The 25,764-nt window shown below is 36.3% G+C and overlaps 1 protein-coding gene across 1 annotated transcript in view; it reads right to left on the bottom strand.

Moving 5' to 3' along the window:
• LOC150078821 (uncharacterized) overlaps positions 1–25,764 on the bottom strand; it is an 81,792-nt gene that overhangs the window by 21,007 nt on the left and 35,021 nt on the right. Inside the window, exons 4-5 of the mRNA XM_090382381.1 lie at positions 15,977–16,189; positions 2,251–2,323 (exon numbers count right to left, since the gene is read on the bottom strand). Coding sequence (XP_090238507.1) covers positions 2,251–2,323; positions 15,977–16,189 — 286 coding nt within the window. The remainder of the gene's footprint in view (positions 1–2,250; positions 2,324–15,976; positions 16,190–25,764) is intronic.

Raw genomic sequence — 25,764 nt, 5'->3', positions numbered from 1 at the left:
TCCTGTTGTAGTAGCACACTGCCATTACTGTTATTAACAATCCTGCCAACCTCTGTATCATCTGCAAACTTTCCACATTAAGCCTGATATACCTTCATTAATATCATTGATAAATATACAAAATAACAGTGGGCTCAACACTGAACTCTGGGGGACTCCACTAATAACATTAGTTCACGAAGAGCAGCGTCCATTGATTACCTATCTCTGTCTTCTCCCACTCAACCATCCTTTTATCCATTGTAGCAACTTGCCCTTAATACCATACTGCTCCAATTTGTACAGTAGTCTTCCATGCACAACAGTATCAAAAGCTTTCCTGAAATCCAAGTATATGATATCAGAATTATTTTTTGCATCCAGTTCTTTTGTAACAACATCATAGTATCCAATCAAATTTGTCAGACAAATCTTTCCCTTAACAAACCCATGCTGTGTCTGAATTATTACTGCAGTCTTATCTAGATTATTATTATTATTATTATATTAACCGTATAGTGAAAGGAAACCACAAGCTTTTAAAAACAAAATTACTACATAAAAATGATAAAAAATATATTAAAAATAAAAAGAAAATAAACAACCTATGCATTTTCTTCCTTGCAAGGTAACTATCCAGCTGACTTTTGAATTTCCCCAAGATGTCGGCCTCAACTATCCACAGAGGTGCAGTAATTAACAACTCACTGCAAAAGTTCCTACAATCTATTCTAAATCTCGTTTCCTATAATTTGAATTTATGGCCCTAGTTCTGGAATCATTCATACCATCGAAAATTTCACCTTCACTAATTTTAATATCCTCTCTCAGTGCCTGGTTGCCAAGCTCCATAGCCCACATATATGAAGTCTTTCCTAATACAGGTGCCCTTTTTGCAGATTTCACCAGGCAAGCTGTCCATCTTTGGACCCTTTCGAGAAGTTTGATTTTTTTTTATTATTATTATTTTTTTTAATGTGCAGCTCCATACTTGGACACAGTACTCCCAAATTCTTTATACAGAGGAATTATGACCTCCTTATCTCCACATATTCGATAAATCATCGGTAGCATGCTATAGGATTTCCTTGTCACCTGCCTATGCTGTTCAAAGAACTTCATGTCCAGCCATATCAATATAGATAGGTGGCAAGGAAAACCCATGATGATGGTGTCCTATTGATGATTTATCAAACATTTACTTATAAAGATAGGGAAGAATCCTGAAAAAAATCATGGTATTATATGCTTAGTGTCTGTATACTGAGAAAATGTTTGGGGGGGGGGGGGCTCAGCATGGAGTGCTGACCTCAGGATCTCTGTCTGAAATGGAAGTCTCACCAGTTTGTTTAGTTTGCTTTATGTGAACAGTTGTGACTTACAACATATTCATGCTGGAAACAGTCACTGTTGCCATACATTAGATTTTGAATCTCATTACGTAACTGTGCCGTGAATTATATGGAGAAAGTATAAGCGAATCAGGTCCATGTGCAATGGGTCTTGAATACAAAGTTAGATTCAGATATAAAATGTCCTTTTTATTTTTATCCATGCACTTCAATTTAAAAAAAAGACCAGCAATCATCTCCATGCCTCCTCGGTTCACACCAGACCACGGAATATTAAAAGCAGAGACTTTTTCTTATCTTGATTCAACTTCCTCAAATGTTCAAAGTGTGGCAAACCCTGTACGAGTTTATGGTTTATCTTTGTTGGCATGTTTCATCCAGAAATATGCACAATACTTTTTAAACAAATTCTTATGAAGAGTATAATGTCTGTGCTTCATTTTTTTCACAAGGCTACCACAAATGTACCAAATTGTTTCAAGTTTATTTAAAGTCTCTTATTTGCCATACTGCACTACAAATGTTTTGTAGTGTAGTATGGCAAATAAGGCTTGTTTTGTAAAAACCAAGAAAGCATTGAGAATGGCACTTTCTAATGGTGCTGCCCACTTATGCTCTGCATAAGATGGTACTAGTATATAAGTGGGCAGCACTCTTTGCAATCATATTAAATGTTTCTCTTTGCAATCATATTAAAAAATAATCAGTAACCAGTGGCCTTCAACCTTATAATAATAAAATATGCAATATCATTTGTGTATATTTTATTAAAAACATAAAAAGTATAATATAATAAAAAAAAAATGCATATTATGAAGAAAATGGATATTGTTTCTAAAATCATTAATTACTAAAGGACATATAATTAGCAAGACCCCAAAACTATTGTAGGCCTGTGTTACTTTGTTTAAATCCTTACTTGAAAGGTCTTTCATCTGTATGAATACGCATATGTTTTTTCAAGCTACTTGGATCACACGCTGCATATGGACCTAAATGAAAATGGAATACTATATAACATTTTTTCACAATTACAAATATAATTTGCAAATAGTTGTCTAAATAGATACATCCTTGAAGTTTTGCATGCTCCCCATAGTATAGAGTAGTTACAATCACCCATTTCGTGAGTAAGTTCATTAAACATGTTGTTGTTATTTGTTTTTTTAGGAGCATTAGCAACTAAGGCCATATTGCTCCAGGGATGTGCGGTGGTTATTCCCTGAAAAAAAAAAAAAAAAACAAAAAAAACTGGATATCCAATCGCAAAAAACAGTCAGCAGTCCATAAGATGAGAGCTTGTTTGAAAGACCCTTAGGCCATACATGATCCAAAAGCCTTAAAAACTTCAAGAGCAACTGCTTGAGGCTCACCAAATTTATCCAAAGATGAGTAACACAAGGTAATATATCATCAGTGGATCGACACTGATGGAATCCATACTGGTGATCATAACCAGATGAATGGTTTCAAAATAGTTTAAGAAATGATGGTTGATAGTTTTCTTTACTTTGGAAAAAGTACAGATAAGTGCAATAGGGTGATAACTGTAAGGGAGGGATTTTATCCCCTTTTTACGAACTGCCTGGATATGAGCAAATTTACAAAAAGAAGTAAAAACACCAATGGAGCAAGAGTGCAAAACAGGTTTTGAGAACAAATGAAGATTTGCCATCAGGACCTGGAGATTTCTTGGTATCAAATACAGTAGACCAGTGGTTTTCAACCTTTTTTTAATAACGGCACCCCTAAGTAATTTATTTTACTTTGCAGCACCCCTACTCAATTTTCTGCCTGTTAGATCCGATTCTCTCTCTGCATATATATATATATATATATATATATATATATATATATGACAGTTATTACAATGTTGTTGTTGTTGTTATTTGGTTTTTAGGAGCATTAGCAACTAAGGCCATATTGCTCCGGGGATATGCGGTGGTCATTCCCCGACCTTTCTGCATCCTCTGTATTTGGTGGTCACGGCTCGTATCCCGGTCTAATCAAGAAGCATGTGCTACGCACTGCTGCTCCTGCCTACTTATTATGAAATGTAATTTTTATTACATTTCATAATACAAATTACATGTATACAGTATATAATAATTTTATTCTTTATATAGAGGTACTAAGTAAACATCAATTATAGATCACCACAAAATTAAAAAGATACTGTCCACCTTCTTATAATGAAATAAACATATAAATTTTAAAAAATAATAATAAGTTTAGTAACTTAAACCCAAATTACGTGGCACCCCGGTTGAAAACCACTGCAGTAGACTCTTGATTTTCTGGGATAGATGGTTAAAAAAAATTCAGGGATAATTAATTTCCCGGTTAATCCAAAAATACAGTAAGTACCAGACATATGTAAGGATACGTTCCAGGACTTATTACGTAAGTCGAGTTTTACGTAACTCGGGAAAGACTAATAAAATATTGCTACTATATCCCTGATATGCCAAAATTACAAAAACTACAATATCCTCAGAAGAATGAAGAAAAATAGGTCTATATTTTTAATTAGTTCAATTAAAAACTTTATCTGGGGACAGCGGAGAAATAGCCAGAGTTGCACATAAGAAAAGAAAACCTAAAAGAAAGAAAAAAATGCTTGTCATTTTACTGTAAAAACAGGTATGTATTTTGTAGCCTTGGTTATTATTATAATTGACCTTGATTGGTGCCGACCGCTTCTCGTATTCCGTCTTTCTCCTTTATTATTGTGTTCAACGTTGCCACGTGATACTTGTTAATGTTTGGCCATTTTCATACATCGTTATTATTTTAATTTTCTGATCCAACTCGATCGCTTTCCTTTTCATGATAGACTTACTAGTAGCGCTATCACTTATTCTCTTAGTCGGCACATACGGTCAAAACGAAATTTTCTGAAAAGAACTTCATAGGGTTAAGGCGAAAACTCACTATTATAACCCCACGCGAGCTCACATTTTACTAAAGCTCATTTCTGGAGGACACTGCCATAAAACAATAAAAATAATTTGCACTTTCCGGGTTACTAACCTTTGGATTTTCTGTCAGTGCAATTAATTATAGACAGGTAGTAAACTCAATCCTGTTGCATTTGCGATAATACCGATAGCTAGAATTCTGTGGGTTTTTACGTTATTATGGTGAAATGTGTCTCCCCTTCACTAGAAATTTTCAGTCATATATAAAAAAAATAAATAACGTAACGTAAGTACGAAGCTACATAAGTCAGGGACTTACTGTATCGAAAAATGTTCAGCAACCTACGTAAAAAGTATGGTAATAGATAAAAAACTTACCGCACACTACTCACGTGTCAAATATGATGCTTCCGTTTATTTTTTACAATGTCGTTTTTGTTTTTCTCAGAACAATTATAATGGTTCTTTAGAGATTTAATGGATGCACCATTTTCAAACTTTTGAATAATTTAAAGTTTTTGTTTAAACGAAAGCACAACTCTTGTATTCGGCCATCATTTTTGCGATTTCTGGGGAAAAAAAAAAAAAGTTACTATTAAAAAAAAAATTTCTGACACCCTGACATAAATAAAGAAACAAAATTTGTCCTTTTGCAGTGCGATGGAACACAATAATCGACGCGACGCACTAAAACAAACTAAACATTTGGTCTCTCTTTTTTCTTTTTTTTGCAAGATAATAGGCACACTAATCTCCTAATGATGACTTATAATGCTGCTTCTTGTCGCTTATTTACGACTTGCAAAACATCTGTTTATACCTATTCTAGTTATTACTTGAATTTGATGATTTCTGGTTGATTTTTTTTTTTTTTTTTTTTTTTTTAATTTCTAATCTTGAAGTGTCCCGGTAAATCGAGAGTTTGTTGTATGTTCAAAATTCTTCTAACATCCTTCTGTCCACAGAAGGAATTGAGTATGCTGTATTGGATATGATAGGAGATAGTTTACCAAGATCATTGATACAAGAGTTAGAAGAAAAATAGGATTATAGTAAGTTGGCTTTATCTTCAGCTGACGATGCAACAGAACCATAAAGTTGCAACAAAGGTGACAGTACAGATGGACAGAAGTTTTAGCCAACAGCTTTGCTAAGTGACCAGAATGCTTGATTACCGTTTGGACAAGAAGTAAATTTTCTAATCTTAGTCTGTTCCAAATTGAGTGTGGGATAATTAATAATTGTTTTACAACTACTGTGGGCTTTAGTATAGGTAGGTAATTAGCATTAGTAGAGGCATATGATGCAAGAAAGCAAGCTTATTCAGCATCAGCCAAAAAAAAAAAAAAAAAAAAAAAAAAACAACCACTACTCCCATTTCACCCCTCAATTCGTTCGAAATACCTGTCCAGCTGAGCCTTAAATTTGTTTAGGCTATCAACTTCAACAACAAGCGATGGAAGTCTATTCCACAAACCAACTGCCCGCTGGCTAAAGGCGAATTTCCGCACATCTATCCGACATCCGTCCTTCCTCAATTTGAATTTATGCCCTCTCAGGTGATTATTCTGAGCAAGAGGAAGAATTCCATCGGCATTGAGCATGCTCAAGCCATTCAAAGCCTTGTACACCTCTATCAGATCACCTCGGCGATGCCTAGTCTCCAGATACTGTAATTTGCAAAACTTAAGCCTTTCTTCGTAAGAGCAACCCTTTGTTCCATTCACTAATCTTGTTGCCCTTCTCTGTACTCGTTCCAGCAGCTCTACATCCTTCTTGAAATGAGGCCTCCAGACCTGTATACAGTACTCAAGGTGTGGCCTGACCAATGCCTTATACAAGGGAATAATCACATCCCTGTCCCTGCTAGAAAAATTCCTGTATATCATTGACAAGACACCATGAGCTACTCTTGCAGCTCGTCTGCACTGCTCAGAGAACTTCATATCTGCCTGCACAATTACCCCCAGGTCCTTTTCATTCTCTACCACTGTCAGCGTAGTACCACAGAGTTGATACGTTGATCTGGGGTTACTGTTTCCCATATGTAGTACTTTACATTTGTCAATGTTAAACTTCATTTGCCACCTCTCAGCCCATCTGCTCAACCTTTCCAGATCCTGTTGCAGCAGCATAGTATCAGTAGTGTCCTTAACAACCCTGCCAACCTTTGTATCGTCTGCAAACTTGGACATTAAGCCTGATACACCATCATCAATATCATTTATAAATACAGAAAACAACAATGGACCCAACACTGAACCCTGAGGAACTCCACTAATAACATTAGTCCACGTTGAGCAGTGTCCATTGAAGCTGAAGATTTGGATACAAGCCAGTTGTGTTATGTTACATTCTTATCTTGAACAGCCTTAGCACATTTTTTGGGGCACCACCTTTTAGATTTTTGGGCAGAATATGGAATATAGGATTTCACCTTATGGGAATGAATGAATTAAGCAACAGTAATATACCACATGAAAGACTAAGTTGTTTTATTGAAAAATCATGTTTTATTTTTATTGAAAACACCCCGATTCAAACATTTAAACTCAATAGAATCACTTACTGACATGTTTTCAATGTAACTGTAACATTTTAATAAAGCAACTTAGTCTTTCATATGGTATATTAGTGTTGTTTAATTAATTCATTCCCATAAAATGACCAGCCACATAGTGCCTCTCTCTCCAAGTAAAGGATATTATTTCTACAAGAATAATTTCACTGACACAAGCTGAGCAAATGCTGGAAGATTTCAAACAGTAATCCAACCAAGAAAAAGAGGAATAGGAATCTCACAGCTCATCCCATTTTGCTTTATAATGCCAAATGACACAAGGGCGAGAATGGCTGTGAGAGTGAGAAAGAAGCTCCACTGGAGAAGAGACCATCACCAGTTTTTAATCTGAGTTGACTAAAGGACCACTAGCATTGATCATGTACGTTGAAGGGTTGTCAGTGAGGAAAAGACCAAGCATATTCAGTGTGTGGTTAGGATTATCTATTATCATGGTAGGCAAAAAAAAAAGCCTCAATGACTCAACCAATTGGGTCCACATAACTAGAAAACTAAATCCAGCTGGAGTTAAAAATCAAAACCATCAAGGAAAATTACTTCACTGTTAAGAAAGTCGGACTGTAGAATGTCAAGTTCCAAAGAAACGAAGTTAAAGAGTTCTGAGTGATTAGTGAAGTTGGGAAAACAATAGAAGTAACAAATGAATCTGATAGAATGAGCACAAAGATTTTAAGCCAGAGAAGAGCAAAAAGAGGAAATTTCCCAGATATTGACTGGAATTTGGGGGCTGGTCACACACATAAGCAAGGCTTTTGTGGATTTATTGGATGATTGTTTTCTACATCAGCATGTTCGGGAGGCAACTAGAGGGAGTAATACTCTTGATTTGATTCTCAATAGTGATTCTTCATGCATTAAGAATCTGCAGGTAAATGAACCACTAGGTGGCAGTGATCACAGTGTGCTGAAGTGGGATTTACTCAAAGAGGTAACTACCATTAGGGGTAAAGGGAAGGGATATTGCTTTCGTAAAGGCCACTACGATGGACTGAGACAGTATTTAAATTCTATACAGTGGGACCAACTGATGATGTTACCAACAGCAAATTCAAAATGGGAAGCATTCAAAGAACTTACTTTGGAAGTAACTAGGCTTTACATACCAACTAAGAAATATTGTTCAAGGTTTAGGCCTAAGTGGATGTCAGATGAACTAATGAGACATATTGCAGAGAAGAAAAATGCATGGGATACATACAAATTAACACATGACACAGAAGCCTATGATAGATACAAGTTGATCTGTAACCAAGTTACAAAGAAGGTTAGGCAGGCGAAGGCAGATTACGAGAAATCTTTGGCAAGGGATGCAAAGAAAAACAACAAAGAGTTCTTTACTTATGTAAACTCTAGAAGGAAGGGGATGAATCAGATTAGTTTACTTGATATCGATGGGTCAACTGTCGATGATCCTCCTCCGGTAGCTAACAAACTAAATGAATATTTTGCATTGACATTCACACATGAGGAGTTATTCAGCGAGGGGAATGCCAGAGGTGTATTCAACTCTGGCAGTAAGCTAGAGAATCTTGTAATAACTGAGAGTAAAGTGGAGAAGAAATTGTTGAAGATAAATACAAGAAAGGCACCTGGGGGTGGATGGGATCTATCCAGTTATATTAAAGGAGGCAGCAAACTAAGTAAGCAAACCCTTAGCCATAATTATGAGAGCTTCCTTGGACTCAGGGGAAGTACCCATGGACTGGAGATGTGCAAATGTCACCCCAATTCACAAAGGAGGATCAAAGGGCGACACAAGTAATTATAGACCTGTTAGTTTAACTTTGTTCCTGGAAAATTAATGGAGACACTGGTTAAAGAAGCACTGCAGGATCATCTAGACAAGACTTCAGTTATAGCTCAGACACAGCATGGTTTTGTTAAGGGGAAGTCTTGCCTGACCAATTTGATTGGATACTATGATGCAGTCACAAAAGAACTGGATGCAGGGAATAACTTTGATATTATATACTTGGATCTTAGAAAGGCTTTTGATACTGTTGCACATGGAAGACTGCTGCACAAATTGGAGCAGTGTGGCATTGGGGGCAAATTGCTGCTAGGGATAAAGGGCTGGTTGAGGGGGAGAAGACAGAGTGGTAATCAATGGACACTGCTCATCGTGGACTAATGTTATTAGTGGAGTCCCTCAGGGTTCAGTATTGGGTCCATTATTGTTTTCTGTATTTATAAATGATATTGATGATGGTATATCCAGCTTAATGTCCAAGTTTGCAGACAATACGAAGGTTGGCAGGGTTGTCAAGGACACTACTGACACGATGCTACTGCAACAGGATCTGGAAAGGTTGGGCTGAGAGGTGGCAAATGAAGTTTAACATTGACAAATGTCAAGTACTACATATGGGAAACAGCAACCCCAGAGCAACGTATCAACTCTGTGGTACTACACTGACAGTGGTAGAGAATGAAAGGGACCTGGGGGGTGGTTGTGCAGGCAGATATGAAGTTTTCTGAGCAGTGCAGATGGGCTGCAAGAGTAGCTCATGGTGTACTGTCGATGATATATAGGAATTTTTCTAGCAGGGATAAGGAGGTGATTATTCCCTTGTATAAGGCAATGGTCAGGCCACACCTAGAGTATTGTATACAGGTGTGGAGGCCTCATTTCAAGAAGGATGTAGAAATGCTAGAACGAGTCCAGAGAAGGGCAACAAGATTAGTGAATGGAACAAAGGGGTGCTCTTACGAAGAAAGGCTTAAGTTTTGCAAATTACAGTATCTGGGGACTAGGCTCCAGCGAGGTGATCTGATAGAGGTGTATAAAGCCTTGAATGGTTTGAGCATGCTCAATGCTGATGGGATTCTTCCTCTTGCTCAGAATAATCACCTGAGAGGGCATAAATTCAAATTGAGAAAAGACAGATGTAGGATAGACGTGAGGAAATTTGCCTTTAGCCAGCGGGTGGTTGGTTGGTGGAATAGACTTCAATCCCTTGTCGTGGAAGTTAGCCTAAATAAGTTTAAGGCTCAGCTTAACAGGTATTTCGAACGAACAGAGGGATGAAGTGAAGTGGTTATTTTTTATTTATTTATTTATTATTATTATTTTTGGCTGATGCTGCATAAGCTTGCTTTCTTGCATCAAATACTAAAGCTAATGCTAATACCAAATTACAAGGATATCAGATTGGATATGTAGTAGTAGTAGCACGTGATGCAAGAAAGCAAGTGTATGAGCTTATGCAGCATCAGCCAAAAAAAAAAAAAAAAATCACACCATTCCCTCCAAATGCCTGTCCAGTTCCTCCTAAAATTTATTTAACCTATCAACTTCCACAATGACAGATGGAAGTTTGTTCCAGCAATTAACCACCCACTGGCTAAAGGCAAATTTCCGCACATCTATTCTACATCTGTCTTTTCTTAATTTGAATTTATGCTCCCTGAGGTTCGTAATCTGAACAAGTGGAAGGATCCCATCAGAATTCAGCGTGCTCAACCCATTCAAGGCCCCATACACCTCAATCAGATCACCGCGCAGGTGCCTAGTCTCCAGCCACTGCAATTTGCAGAACTTAAGCCTCTCTTGGTAAGAGGATCCCTTCATTCCCCTCACCAATCTTGTTGCCCTTTTCTGTACACGCTCAAGCAAATCTACATGCTACCTAAAATGAGGTCTCTAGACCCGTACGCAGTACTCAAGGTGGCCTGACCATTGCCTTATACAGAGGGACAATCACCACCTTTTCCCTGCTAGCAAAATTCCTATGTATCATTGACAAAACCCCATGACCTGCCCTGGCAGCCTGTCTGCATTGCTCAGAAAACTTCATATCTGACTGCACAATTACTCCCAGGTCTTTTTCATTTTCTACCACCTTAAGTGTAGTACCACAGTTGGTACGTTTCTCTGGGGTTATTTCTACCTATATGCAGTACTTTGCATTTGTCAAGTTGCAGTGGTGGGCTAAGAAGTGGCAACTTCAGTTGCCACTTCTTAGCCCGTCTGCCCAAATTTTCTAGATCCTGTTGCAGTAGCACACTGCCATTAACAACCCTGCCAACCTTTGTATCATATGCAAACTTCGACACTAAACCTGATATACCTTCATCAATATCATTGATAAATATACAAAACAACAGTGGACCCAACACCGAACCCTGTGGGACTCCACTAATAACATTAGTCCACGAAGAGCAGCACCCATTGATTACTACCCTGTCTTCTCCCACTCAACCATCCTTTTATCTGTTATAGCAACTTACCCTTAATACCATTCTGCTCCAATTTGTACAATAGTCTTCCATGCACAACAGTGTCAAAAGCTTTCCTGAAATCCAAATATACAAAATCAAAATTATTTTTTGCATCCAGTTCCTTTGTAACCACATCATAATATCCTATCAGGTTTGTCAGACAAGACTTTCCCTTAACAAACCATGCTGTGTCTGAATTACTGCTGCAGTCTTGTCTAGATGATCCTGCAATGCATCTTTAACCAGTGACTTCATTATTTCACCCGGAACAGAAGTTAAACTAACTGGTCTGTAATTACTTGTGTCACTCTTTGATCCCCCTTTGTGAATTGGGGATACATGTGCACAAGTACAACCTCTGAAGCGAAAGGAATCATAAAACAGCAATTAGCTAGGGTGACTATGAGATGAGTATTGGTTGAAGCAACTGATAATTGAGATTTTGTTCAGAAAAAGCAAGTGGGACTTAACTTAATATTGTAAGCAGAAATGAACATCACTGAGACTGTAACTGATACCACATATATTCATGAAATGAATGAGGAAGATTGTGAGAGGCTGTGGAAGGCTTAGATCTTTCTGCAGAACTTATTCCATTAGTTTGACTATTCATGATGTATTCAGTAGATAAAATAAAAATGGAGTGGGCCATATATGAATTAATGAAATTTTTGGATATGCCACATAAAGAGCAAGAATATGACCAGCTCTCTGACATTATATGGCCTCAACAATGTCACCCACGAACAAACTATTCAACCTCCCTCTAGTCGCCAGCTGGCTAAACAGAAGCAACCAGATTATACATTAGCTGATCTGGATACCTCCTAGAGAGTTACCAATAGGTTCGGTCCAGTGGGCTATCTAACAGCAGGCCTGCAAGACCTGTTCTAGAGCTGTGCCCTTACATTGAGGATACTGGATTCTTTCAAAATGCATCAGTCATGCTGCATGACAGCAGAAATGAGGGATTGCCAGGGCTTTGCTCTCTAGATTAAACTTGGATTTCACTACATCGAGGCTCCAATAAGAGGTAGTCGAACCAGATGATGGAAGTCGTCTACCACCTAGTATTTGCCCTATGACACAGAAGGGCAGCATTCCTCTAGATCAGTATTTCCCAAACTTTTTTAGTCATGGAACACTTTTCATCTCACAATATATTTATGGAACACTTTTCATCTCACAATATATTTATGGAACACTTACGAAACACAAGTTTACCTGGAGCCAAAGAACTGTTTGCTAATATTTTATTACATACGATGCACTGTGCATCAGGAGCATCTTTATTTCCAACACATGTAAAGCCAAAATTCAAATAATTGTCATCATACTTTCGTTTTGGTCTTTTATTAGTTGGTTCCTGTTTTTCAATTCAGATTTTTTGGGGAACAAAAGGCTGCGATTGTTCAACCTCACTTTGAAGTGTGACAATATTGTGTTCGTTTTCATCGACCACAGTTGCACTACTAGAAGTACTTGCTTCTCGTTTTAAAGTTCCTTATTTCAACCACAAATCCATGGTCATTTATTTTAATAATAATATTTCGAAATACTGATAATTATCAAAAATAATTTATACAAGGAAGTGAGTTTAGTTATGATATCGGTTCACTTCCCCCCTCTCCTTCAACCTGTGTACTCCAGGCTAAATCGCATATGAATGGCATATTAGATCACTACTTTAGATCACTACATTGGTACTTTTTCGTAGATGCCATTATCTCTACATATACTTCTCTATGCAAAAGCCTGCCAAAATAAAGTGTTCTACGGTCTATTTGATTGTGTAAGGTCATTAGTAATCAGTCTATGTCAGTATATTATTAACTGGAAAAAAAAAAAAAAAAAAAACGTTAAAAATTATAATGATACAAAAGTGGTGCACCCTTACAAATATGCAAAATTTATTTATTTTATTTTGATGTCAAAAACGTTTTTACTGAATTATGAGAGCATGATTGGATTCAGGGGATATCCCCGCAGACTGGAGATGTGTGAATGTATCTCCAATTCATAAAGGGCGATCAAAGGGTGACACGAATAATTATAGACCTGTTAGTTTAACTTCTGTTCCAGGGAAAATTATGAAGTCACTGGTTAAAGAAGTAATGCAGGATCATCTACATAAGGCTGCAATTATACTTCAGACACTGCATGGGTTTCTTAAGGGGGAAATTGACAGGATTTCCCCCTTATATAATAACAAATATATGATATCAAAATTAAATAATTTTGATATCATATACTTGGATTTCAGAAATGCTTTTGATACTGCTGCACATAAAAGACTTAAGGTCAAGTTGGAGCAGTATGGCAAGTTATTTCAAAAATTTTGTAACGAAAAACCGTCATGCAAAAAGCATTACGAAAATTTATTCCAGTTTAATTTATTTTCTACTGGACCAAATTTAATGAAATTTTGCACCGAGCTTCATCTTAGCTCTACACTAGAGGAAAAACTTTCAAACCTCTGAAGATTGCAGTAGTTTTTCCAGGATAGTGGAAAATATGAACATGTGATCAAGGAAACTTCCTCACGTAATAAACGGGATAATGTGGACTTATAGCATATCGTTGGAAAGCTAAGGAATTTAGAAACAGAAATGTTAAGGTTTTAAGATACAAAAAACTTTCGGAAACTGGGAAATGCATTAATTCGAAAACACATCTGATTTCAAGTCACCTGGTGTTTTCAGATTGAATGTAATTAATTTTTTTCTTTACAATTAAACCCTGAGGCTGGAAAAGAGTTCTGCACATTTATAAAACCATTCTTCAACTTGGATATGTCATCAGATCTTTTGATAAATACTACATGTAATGGAACAACTATAGATGGTGTATTCAGTCGTGAACTAAAAAAATCTCTTCAGTATAAAAATTATATATCCTACTTTAGTCATCACAGACCAATACTTTCAGTAATCAATATGTAATTATTATTAATAAAATAAAAACATTGTTATATTATTATCTTTAATGCCTGCTGATAACTCTTAAATGTAAAACATGTTAAATATGCTAGCAGCAGAACACATTATGTACTTGGTACAGAATTTTTTTTTTAATTATTAATTACAATTTTTCATGGAACACTTGTTCACATCTAATGGAACACAGTTTGGGAAACACTGCTCTAGAGGGTGCCTCCATAGCCAGGTGAGCAGGAGCAGCACACGCTTCTTGATTAGACCAGGGTTCGAGCCCGTGACCACCAAATACGGAGGATGCAGAGAGGTCAGGGAATGACCACCGCATATCCCCAGAGCAATATCACCTTAGTTGCTAATGCTCCTAAAAACCAAATAACAACAACTGCTCTAGATGATGCCACAACTCCACCCCCTGCTCACAAGGTGGTATTTCAGAACATGCACACGGGGAAACTCCCACTATTGTGAAGGTGCAAGCAAAGGATCTGGTAGCTATAGAACAAACCTCTCCAAAATTTGGCCGACTTGACTCACCAGTGGGGCTTGAATTCAATCAGTGTTTTAAACTTCCAGGTAGCAAGCCCTAGCTCTAGTACCTGGAAAAATGTGACAAACCTCATGGGCCAACATTTAAGGGGCAAGTGAAGAAATACCCCTTGGCAATGGGAGGAGCATGATAAAAGAGTTATGGGTTATATAGATAAAGGTTTTTCCTCTGGCTAATGTAGAAAAAGCCTTCCTGCATCATCTGGCCTATACTAATATTACCTCCCACTCCAGTTTTAAAAGCTATTTTCGTACAGACATCTATTATAAACTGCATCTACAAATTTTGTGAAATCTTCCATTAAATGACAGAATTTAATGGAAGATTTCAAGACAATTCATACATAAACATATTCGTTATTTTAAACATACTTGAAACAACCTTGAAAAACATATATATATATATGTACATGTTCATTTTACTTTATTAACTGTATTATTTCATTCTTACTTTGAAAGTTACTGAAGTGATAACTATGAAATCATTTCAGTAATGTTTCATTTTAAAAAAACTAAAAAGGAAAAGAAAAAAAAAACAGACAGAAGTGAAAATTTGGAATGGGATATTTTTACTAATGGTCCTAAAGGATCTGCTTAAATAAAAGTAAAGGATTTTAGATTTTCTTTTCTTTGTGATTGGCACAAAATAACTTTCTGTGATCATCATATTACCAAGAACTGCTCTAAAATCAATGCAAAAAAGTTACTTAGAGAAAAAAATGCACATGATACACATGACTGTATCATATGCCAAGGAATGCTGACACCTTTTTTCAGCATTCCTTTTTTTATATTTGAACTTGACACCATCTTGTAATTGACATAATGGGTTAGAACAGTATACTTCTGTTACACCTATCGAAACAGCCCGCCAATATTATTCCTTTGGAATTAAAAAAGATTGCCAGCCAACATTATTTTTGCCTTCTTTGGAGATAGTGGGTTCCAATGTACCCATTCTTTTGACTGCTGCTTAGACTCAGGCCAATAGTAGTGGATCTATGTCTCATTCACAGTTAAAATCATACCAAAAATTATCTAGATCTGCTTCATAAGTGCCGACAAACCCGAGCAAGTCTTGTGCGAACCACAATTTTGACCAAGTGGCAGAAGCTGTGAGACCAATCTTGCAGAAACACTTAATAAACTCAGTTCCACTGTAATGTTTTCACCCATTACAAGATGCCTATAGCCTGCAATATTCTGTGGATTGATAACCACTGGTCTGCCACCACCAATGGCAGACCACGGGTACGAAAAAAGTTTTTGTACCCATGAATTAGGCTAATTTGGTCTGCTGAGTTAAGCCATTATGCCGGAATTTTTGTTAATTAGTTAATTAATTACAATATAATCTGAGTTTTCCTACTTCTATAGTAACAATATTCAATTTCTATTTGCTTAAATGGTTAATAAGGAAAAAAATTAAAAACTTACATACGATACACTTGTATGATTTGATTCCTGAATGCCACCTTTCATGTGCTTTCATCTTGTCAACACGACTGAACGCTTTACCACACTTCTGACAAACAAAAGGTCGTTCTCCAGTATGTATGCGAAAATGTCTTTCTAAATCTTTCATATATGCTGAATGATAATCACAGGATTCATATTCACATTTATATCTTCTTACTCCATTTATATGTGCTTCAAAGAGAAATAAAATAAAGATAATGCAACTTTTAAGCGAGTAAGAATTCATGGTATTAAAATATTAATAATTTAAATGAATGTACTGAGTAAAAGCCATCACATCAGTTGCAACTCTTAAATTACATGAAAAACACAAAACTAAGAAAATTACTTTACTGATCTCTAAAATACTAACGTGCACAGTGCATTCAATATACTAAATTAATTTTCTGTTTTCTGACAATATTTCTGAACCCACTCTGAGATTCTGATTTTAAGTCTGACAGAAAGATGGTGACTGAAGAGTGAACTGGTAGAGAGTTAGCCACTCTCTTCAAAATCAGTCACTTCTAACTATCTAGTCAATCAATCTCTTCTTTACTCAGGAAAAATGTCCATATTTGTGTGTGTGCGCATGCGTGTGTCACATGATATTCAGCATCTGCAGGAAAGTCATTAGCATTTATTAATGGTTGTTTTGGAATCTGTATAAATTAATAAAGCTTGCTAAATTAAAACTAACTTTAGGTAATAGGTGCTCCAGACATAGAAAAGACTGTTCAAGGGCCATTTCTCAGAAAAGTATTTTTCAGTGAAGCAAAAAGCATATCATTAAGAATTTCTGTGTAGTTAACATAGTGTTCAATCTGAATATTCTGCATGAATTTTCTTTTTTATATTTCAAATTGTAGCAACATTTAGCATTAGCATAGGCAGATGATGCAAGAAAGCAAGCTTATATAGCATCAGCCAAAAAAAAAAAAAAAAAAACCTTATTTCACCCATCCACTCGCTCCAAATGTTTGTCAAGTTTTGCCTTGAATCTATTTAAGCTATCAACTTCTAAGACAGATGGAAGTTTGTTCCACCAATCAACCACCCGCTGGCTAAAGGCAAACTTCTGCACATCTATCCTACAACCGTCTTTCCTCAATTTGAATTTATGCCCTCTCAAGGCGATTATTCTGAGCAAGAGGAAGAATCCTATCAGCACTGAGCATGCTCAAACCATTCAAGGCTTTATACACCTCAATCAGATCACCTTGCAGGTGCCTAGTCTACAGACACTGTAATTTGCAAAACTTAAGCCTTTCTTCATAAGAGCAACCCTTTGCTCCATTCACTAATCTTGTTGCCCTTCTCTGTAGTCGTTCCAACAGCTCTACATCCTTCGTAAAATGAAGCCTCCAGACCTGTATACAGTACTCAAGGTGTGGTCTGACCATTGCCTTATACAAGAGGATAATCACCTCCTTATCCCTGCTAGAAAAATTCCTGTATATCATTGACAAGATATCATGAGCTACTCTTGCAGACTGTCTGCACTGCTCAGAAAACTTCATATCTGCCCCCACAATTACCCCCATGTCCTTTTCATTCTCTACCACTGTTAGTGTGGTACCTCAGAGTTGATACGTTACTCTGGGATTACTGCTTCCCATATGTAGTACTTTACATTTGTCAATGTTAAACTTCATTTGCCACCTCTCAGCCCATCTGCTCAATTTTTCTAGATCCTGTTGCAGCAGTGTACTGTCATTAGTGTCATTAACAACTGTGCCATCCTTCGTATCGTGTGCAAACTTGGACATTAAGCTTGATATACCATCATCAATATCATTTGTAAATACAGAAAACAACAATGGACCCAACACTGAACCCTGAGGGACTCCACTAATAACATTAGTCCACAACGAGCAGTGTCCATTGATTACCACTCTCTGTCTTCTCCCACTCAACCATCCCTTTATCCATAGCAGCAATTTGCCTCCAATGCCACACTGCTCCAATTTGTGCAGCAGTCTTCCATGTGCAACAGTATCAAAGGCTTTTCTAAGATCCAAATATATATCAAAGTTATTCTTTGCATCCAGTTCCTTTGTGACTACATCATAGTATCCAATCACATTAGTCACACAAGACTTCCCCTTAACAAACCCAAGCTGTGTCCAAGTTATAACTGATGTCTTGTCTAGTTGATCCTGCAATGCTTCTTTAACCAGTGCCTCCATTAATTTCCCTGGAACAGAAGTCAAACTAACAGGTCTGTAATTACATGTGTCTCCCTTTGATCCTCCTTTGTGGATTGGGGTCACATCCGCACACCTCCAGTCCATGGGAACCTCCCCTGAGTCCAAGGAAGCTCTCATAATTATGGCTAAGGGTTTGCTTACTTCCTTTACCACATCCTTTAATATAACTGGATAGATTCCACCCACTCCAGGTGCCTTTCTTGTGTTTATCTTCAATCATTTCTGCTCCACTTTACTCTCGTTTATTACAAGATTATCTAACTTACTGCCAGAGTTGAATACACCTCTGGCATTCCCCTCCCTGAATAACTCCTCATGTGTGAATGTCGATGCAAAATATTCATTTAGTTTGTTAGCTATCTGAGCAGGATCATCAACAGTTGAACCATCGATATCAAGTGGACCAATCTGATTCATCCTCTTCCTTCTAGAGTTTACATAAGAACTCCTACTAAAGAACTCCTTGCTGTTTTTCTTTGCATCCCTTGCCAAAGATTTCTCGTAATCTGCCTTCGCCTGCCTAACCTCCTTTGTAACTTGGTTACAGATCAACTTGTATCTATCATAGCAGGGCTCCCACTCCTGGGTTTTTCCACCCAGATCTGGGTTTTTTGATTGTCATCTGGGTTGATAGGTTTTTTTCACAAAAATATCTCATTATCTGGGTTTTTTCGGTAATTTTTAATTTTAAGTCAAAATTTATTTTTATTTCTTGTAAATACAATAAAATTTAATACATTTAATAACAGTTTACAATTTTCTTAATTTTATATTCTAACAATACTGATCATAATTTGTAATATCTCAAGTGCTTGTACAAAATACTACAAATGTAAAAGGATTTCAAAGTTTTCGCAGGGTTCTACACTATGAAATTACACTTACATGTTCATACATGTAAGCATACATGTTCGTGTTACTAACATGTATGCACAGCTCATTGAGCAGGCAGAAGGCGGTCTTCACCGCACAGTCTTTCGCGATTGTTCGTGGTATTATTGCATTATTTGGTGTGATTTTTACATTTATGCGTGTACTACATACAGTGATATAATAAATTTAAATTGTAGTGACTATTTCTATTTTATGTTAATGGATTAGTGATTTATTTTTTATTTTATAGAATATTTTAAATAAGATAACTGCTAATTAGCCATACCCACAAATTGCCCACAATGTCTGAAACTTGTTCCCCACAGAAAAAGATGAATAAACGGTGGTATACTCAAAATTTTAGAAATGAATGGTTAGAAGATCCGGAATTAAAGGATTGGTTGAAAGAAGACAGTAACGAAAAAGGTGCATCTTACTGTATTTGTTGTGAAATGAAATTAAAGAATGCCTGCTATATAGATCGATGTTACTAGCGCATAAAAATACAGTTAAACATAAAAAAAGTGCAAATATTGCTAAGACAAGTTCAACGTTAGACACATTCTTCACAAAACGTAAACCTACGGAGAATGAAGAAGTAGCAAAGGCAGAGTTAACAATTGCTGCACTCATTTCAGAGCATAATATTCCATTTGCGCAATGTGTTCACCTTATAGAAGCATGTAAGAAAGCATTTCATGATAGCAATATTGCAAAACAAGTTCAGATGAAGGCGACTAAAGTCTCTTATCTTATACAAGATGGCATAGCCTATCATGAAAAAATATACATTTCTAACATATGCAGAAACAACAAGTTTTCAATTATAATAGATGAAAGTACAGATTTATCTTTATCGCAAGTTCTAGCTGTTGTTGTTGTTGTTGTTAGATATTTTGATATTCAAAAACTTGATGTTGTAGATGTGTTACTTGACACTGTTTGTGTCGAAAATGGTACTTCAGAAGGGCTTTATCAAGCTGTAAAAGATCTTTTCATAGAAAAAACATTCAAATAAGTAATCTCGTTGGCTTTGGAAGTGATAATTGTGCCACTATGATGGGTACTAAGAGTGGGTTCCAGTCATTGCTAAAAAAGGGATGTACCATCAGTATTTATAATGGGATGTGTTTTGCCATTCTTTTGCATTATGTGCTAGTCATTCAGTCAAGGTACTACCATCATACCTAGAAATATTTATAAAAGATATCTCTTGTTATTTTTCCCATAGTAGCAAAAGATTAAACGAGTTCAAAATGATTCAAGATGTTGTAGATACTGCTAAGCATAAAATCCCCAAATTAGCACAAACACGTTGGTTATCCCGTGGCAATGTAATAAAAATTATTATTGAGCAGTGGGATGCATTAGTTCTTTATTTTCAGTCTCAATCAAAAATTGACAAAATCGATGGTGCAGGAAATATTTACAATACTATGATCACCAAAGGAACTAAGCATATGTTGTTGTTTTTAGGATATGTACTGGAGAAAATAAACTGCCTGAATATTGAATTTCAATCTGAGCATTTCAGATTGCACTTACTTCATTCAATGGTTTCAATTGAGTATAAAAATATTCTTAGTTTTTTCATAAAAGAAGAAGTCATTACTTCGTGCAAGCTGGTTGAAATTGATCCCAGCAATGCAATAAATCATAAGCCTCTAAATAAAATATATTTTGGAGGCCGTTGTATGGCCTTATTAAATTCAACACCACTTGGTGACAGTGAAAGCAGGTTTAAAAATGATGGTTTAAAATTTCTTGTTGAACTTTGTATGGAAATCAGAAAAATATTTCCTCTAAATGATGATGGAATTATCGCCAGTCTCAATGTTCTTGACCCAGCAGTGATACATGATCGTGCCAATTCGCCAACCTCAATTTTCCATTTAGCAATGCAGTTCCCTCACCTTGTTTCTGAAGACAAACTAGATCTTCTAGATGATGAATGGAGATCATTTCGTTTAAATCAAGATTTAGATTTCTCTTACAAAACCATCGCTGAGTTTTGGTATCTGTTACGTAATGTAAAAGATGGCTTTAATAATTCTAAATATGAGATTTTATCTAACTTTATGACCAGTCTAACTATTTTACCTCACTCTTCGCCAAGCGTAGAAAGAATCTTCTCCCAAGTAAACCACATAAAAACAAAAGCCACAAATTCCCTTAAACCAGAAACTGTGAAAAATCGACTAATGGCAAAATAGGCGATAAATAGATCTAATCAAAATTGCTATACATGGAAACATAAATCAGAATTGGTAAAAGAAGTCATACAAGGAACTTGTCATAAAAGATATGAAGAACGTTTGAAAAAAATGAAAGAACTTCAAAAAATAAATGTGGAGGGAACTGAATGGGATGAAAATTCTGATTACAATTAAAAAAAAGATATTTTTGCATGGTAAGTTTTATCTTATTTGTGTTGCTATACTATATGATGAAAACTAGGTTTTTTTTGGGTTTATTTAAGTTGCAATCTAAGTTTTTTTAAAATTTGTAAGTGGGAGCCCTGTATCATAGGCTTCTGTGTCACATGTTTATATGTATCCCATGCATTTTTCTTCTCTATCATATGTCTCATTAGTTCATCTGACATCCATTTAGGCCTAAATCTTGAACAATATTTCTTTGTTGGTATGAAAAACCTAGTAACTTCCAAGATTAATTCTTTGAATGCTTCCCATTTTGAATTTTCTCTTGGTAACATCATCAGTTGGTTCCACCATATAAAATTTAAATACTGTCTCAGACCACCGTAGTCACCTTTACGAAAGCAAACACCCTTCTCTTTACCCTTGATGATAGTTACCTCTTGGAGTAAATCCCACTTCAGCACACTGTGATCACTGCCACCTAGTGGTTCCTTTATCTGCAGATTCTTGATGCATGAAAAATCATTACTGATAATCAGATCAAGAGTATTACTCCCTTTAGTTGCCTCCCGAACATGCTGCTGTAGAAAACAATCATCCAATAAACCCCCACAAAAGCCTTACTCGTGTGTGAGTGACCAACCCACAAATTCCAGTCAATATCCGGGAAATTAAAATCCCCCATTATAAGACACTCTAATTTACTGGCCCACTCTATTTCTCTGCACAATTGCTCATTATACTCATCAGATTCATTAGGGCTATAACACACACCTACTCTCATTTTTCCTTTCCCAGTGCTTATGTCACGCCAAACAGACTCAACCTTGCATTGTCCACCAACATCAATTGGATGCACTTCCTTAGATTTCATGTGTTTCTTAACTAACAGCATAACCTCTCCTCCCTTACTGTCCTGTCTGTCCTTTCTGTACACATTGTACTCCCCAAATTCCAGTTCAGCACTTCTTATGTCTGTGTGACACCATGTCTCTGATATCCCAACAATATCTGCCTATGATGTCTCGACTAGCACTTCAAGCTCATCGAATTAGCAGTGGCATTAGTAGAGACATATGATGCAAGAAAGCAATTTAATAACTATACTCCTAGCATTGGTGTACATGCAAGTATACATGCACCTGTTTCTACTCTTAGTTACCCTAACACAGCCCATGTATTTACTTGTTCCACTAATTTCCCAGCAGTCCTGGAAATTCCCATTGCCTTGCTTTCCAGGCTGCTGCTCAATTGCATTTCAATAGAAGTGCAATTGAGCTGCAATTTGTACTGAAATTCTGTTCATCTGTTTCAATATGGTTGATGTTTTCTCTTTTTTTGCTTTGCAATATGCTGCATACTGGGACAGTTTAAGGCAATGGGAAGTGAGATGTGAAATGGCATATGTTGAAGGCTCTTTCCCAGCTATTTGTATTATATATTCAGGGCTGGGAACCAGGTCACCAAGGTGCCTAAAAAAATTGTTGCATCATCTCAATCAATGCCAAATTCTTTGTCTTTGTGATCACATTGTTCTGTACCTTGGAAAAAATTGGTGCATCTTTCAACAAAGGAATGATATGGACTTTTACTGACATGATTATCACACAACTGCAGGTGAGAGGGAGGAAAGCAATTCTGCTCCCTTTCATAGACATCTCCCAGTTCACCCCCCCTCATAATGGGCGACTGCTCCTAATATGGAACAAATCATGATTAGTCACCCATTCTTCTTCATAGAGTAAATGAAGAAGAATGGGTATGTTCACAAGCTGATTTACATGTTGTGCAGACAGAAAAATCCTACTCCCTCTGCCTAGGCTTGGCTAACCACAGCCATAATTGAAGAGAGCTAAAAAATTCCTCTGATTGCAGATGGAAATTAAATCTGGATCTCTCCAAACAAGTGGCAAGGCAGCAAGGTATTGTGCCAACTAAGCTACCACAAAGAATGGACCTGTATTACGGATACTAAATTATAAGAAGCTCTCTATTACAACACAAATTTAATACTGGTTGAAGGTGTTATCATATATGACAAAGAAAGCGCTATAACTAATCAGATGCAACCTTTTATGATAGCAAGATACAGAACAGATACCTGAAGAGCATTATACAGAGCATTTTATAAATTATATAAAATGCATATTATTCAATTAATTAAAATTTGTAAAAGCAATAAAATACTTATGTAGAGTATCTTCAAAATTATGGATAGTATTTCCATAGATGAGGAACTATTGTAGATTGTTTCATAAATCATTATATCAAATGAAAAATGGGCTTAAAATTAAATTCACAAAAAAAAGAAATTTACTTATATTCCAAGACAGCCACATAAGAGGGAAACACAGAAAAATGGTAGTAAAGATTAAATCTGAATGGTACTCAGAAAGAAATGGTGCAAAGCTACTTAGATCAAAGCTATTTATGTGGAGAAAGCAAAGTATGGGGTTCATGACTGACCTGAACTTTATTTTATTTTTAATAAGACACACACACACACACACAACAATGATCATACCATCACTCCATTTCCAAGGAGTTTTTCTGTACACTGACACATTTATTTCACTATCATGGCAAGACATCAATGCTGACAGAGTAGAATGAAGCAGGCTGGTCAAGTGGCCATTTAACTTCAGTCTATCTGTTTGGAATTTCTGCTATCCCACATGCTGACATTTCACATCTGGAAAGTCAAATGTTAAAGGTTATACACTGGGGAACTAAGTCTTAACTATAAGGAGAGTGGCTTATGATTTCCCAGCCCACAGTGTTGTTATTAAAATTGCAGTAAACTGGTTTGCTTTCACAGTTACTGGATTTTTCATATGAACTGCATGGTGTATTACATATGCAGGTTACTGTAATATTGTGCATTAACTGTGAGACCTTGACTTCCACTGACATATATTACTCTTGTAAGTAATCATTTTAGGTTAAAGAAATCAAAGAAATAATAAAATTTTCTTATGGCACAAAAAAAGTATGGAAAATTAACAGAAAAATATTAGATTTTTGTTAGTGATATACAAAGTTTAAAATTTTAAAGGTCTAGCAAATTAAAAATTAATTATGAGCAAATTAATGGTTGCACAGGAATTAATACATTACAGTAATAATACTTCACAAGTTATTTGATCTTATAGAGAATCAATACTTTAGTATTAATAGTGGCAAATGATGTAAGAAAGTAAGCTTTTACAGCATCAGCTAAAAAAAAAAAAAAAAAAAAAACAGTCAACACTTCACATATCACCTGTCTATCTCTTCTAACAGTTTGTCTAATTCTTCCTTGAATTCATTCAAGCTACCCACCTCTACAACACCAGATGGGAGTTTGTTCCAACAATTACCCGACCACTGGCTGAAGGCAAATTTCTGCACTTCTACTCTGAAACCATCCTTCTTTGAATTTTAATTTATGCCCCCCCATAAATAGTCTCAGCAAGGGAAAGGATTTCATCAGCATTGAGCTTATTCAATCCATTCAATGCCTTAAACACCTTGATCAGATCACTCTGCATGTGCCTAGTCTCTAGTCACTACAGTTTACAGAACTAAAGCCTTTCCTGGTAAGAGTACCCTTTTGTTCCTTTCACTAACCTTGTTGCTCTTCTTTACATCCTTTCCAACAGATCCACATCCTTCCTAAAATGAGGTTTCCAGATCTCAGAAGGGGCCTGACCACTGCCTTATACAATGGGATAATCACTTCCTTACCCCCTGCTGGCAAAATTCCTGTATGTAATTGACAAAATCTCATGGAGCTGTCTGCACTGTCAGAGAACTTCATATCTCACTGTACAATTACTCCCTCAGGTCTTTTTCATTTTCCACCTCCCCGAGTGTGGTACCACACATTTGATATATTAATCAGGCATTGCTTCATATGCTCCCCAGATGAAGTGTTTTGCATTTGTCAATATTAAACTTCAATTGCCACTTTTCAGCCCATCTACCTGATTTGTCTAGATTTTGTTGTAGTATTATACCCAGATTATTGTGATTAACTCCTGCCAACCTTTGTATCATCTGCAACCTTAGATATTAAGACTGATATTCGTCAAAGCTTTATTCAGTTCTAAAGATCCCTGGAAAGAGACACTGTTATAAAAATGACATTAAAGGAATTTACAAAAAGTACTTAAAAACACATATCAACCATCCATTTTCCATTAATCGTTTTTCATTAACCAGCCAACGAGACAAATGCATTTAAATTTCTTTCAATTCCCTTTTCCAGCAGAATCTCCAATTGTCTAATCCAGCATTTCTGCAGACAAAGCTCACCTGATTA

The sequence above is a fragment of the Mastigoproctus giganteus genome, chromosome 10, assembly GCF_048544385.1.
Source record: "Mastigoproctus giganteus isolate SK-2022 chromosome 10, ASM4854438v1, whole genome shotgun sequence".
NCBI lineage: Eukaryota > Metazoa > Arthropoda > Arachnida > Uropygi > Thelyphonidae > Mastigoproctus > Mastigoproctus giganteus.
This window is presented reverse-complemented; position numbering and strand designations above follow the sequence as displayed.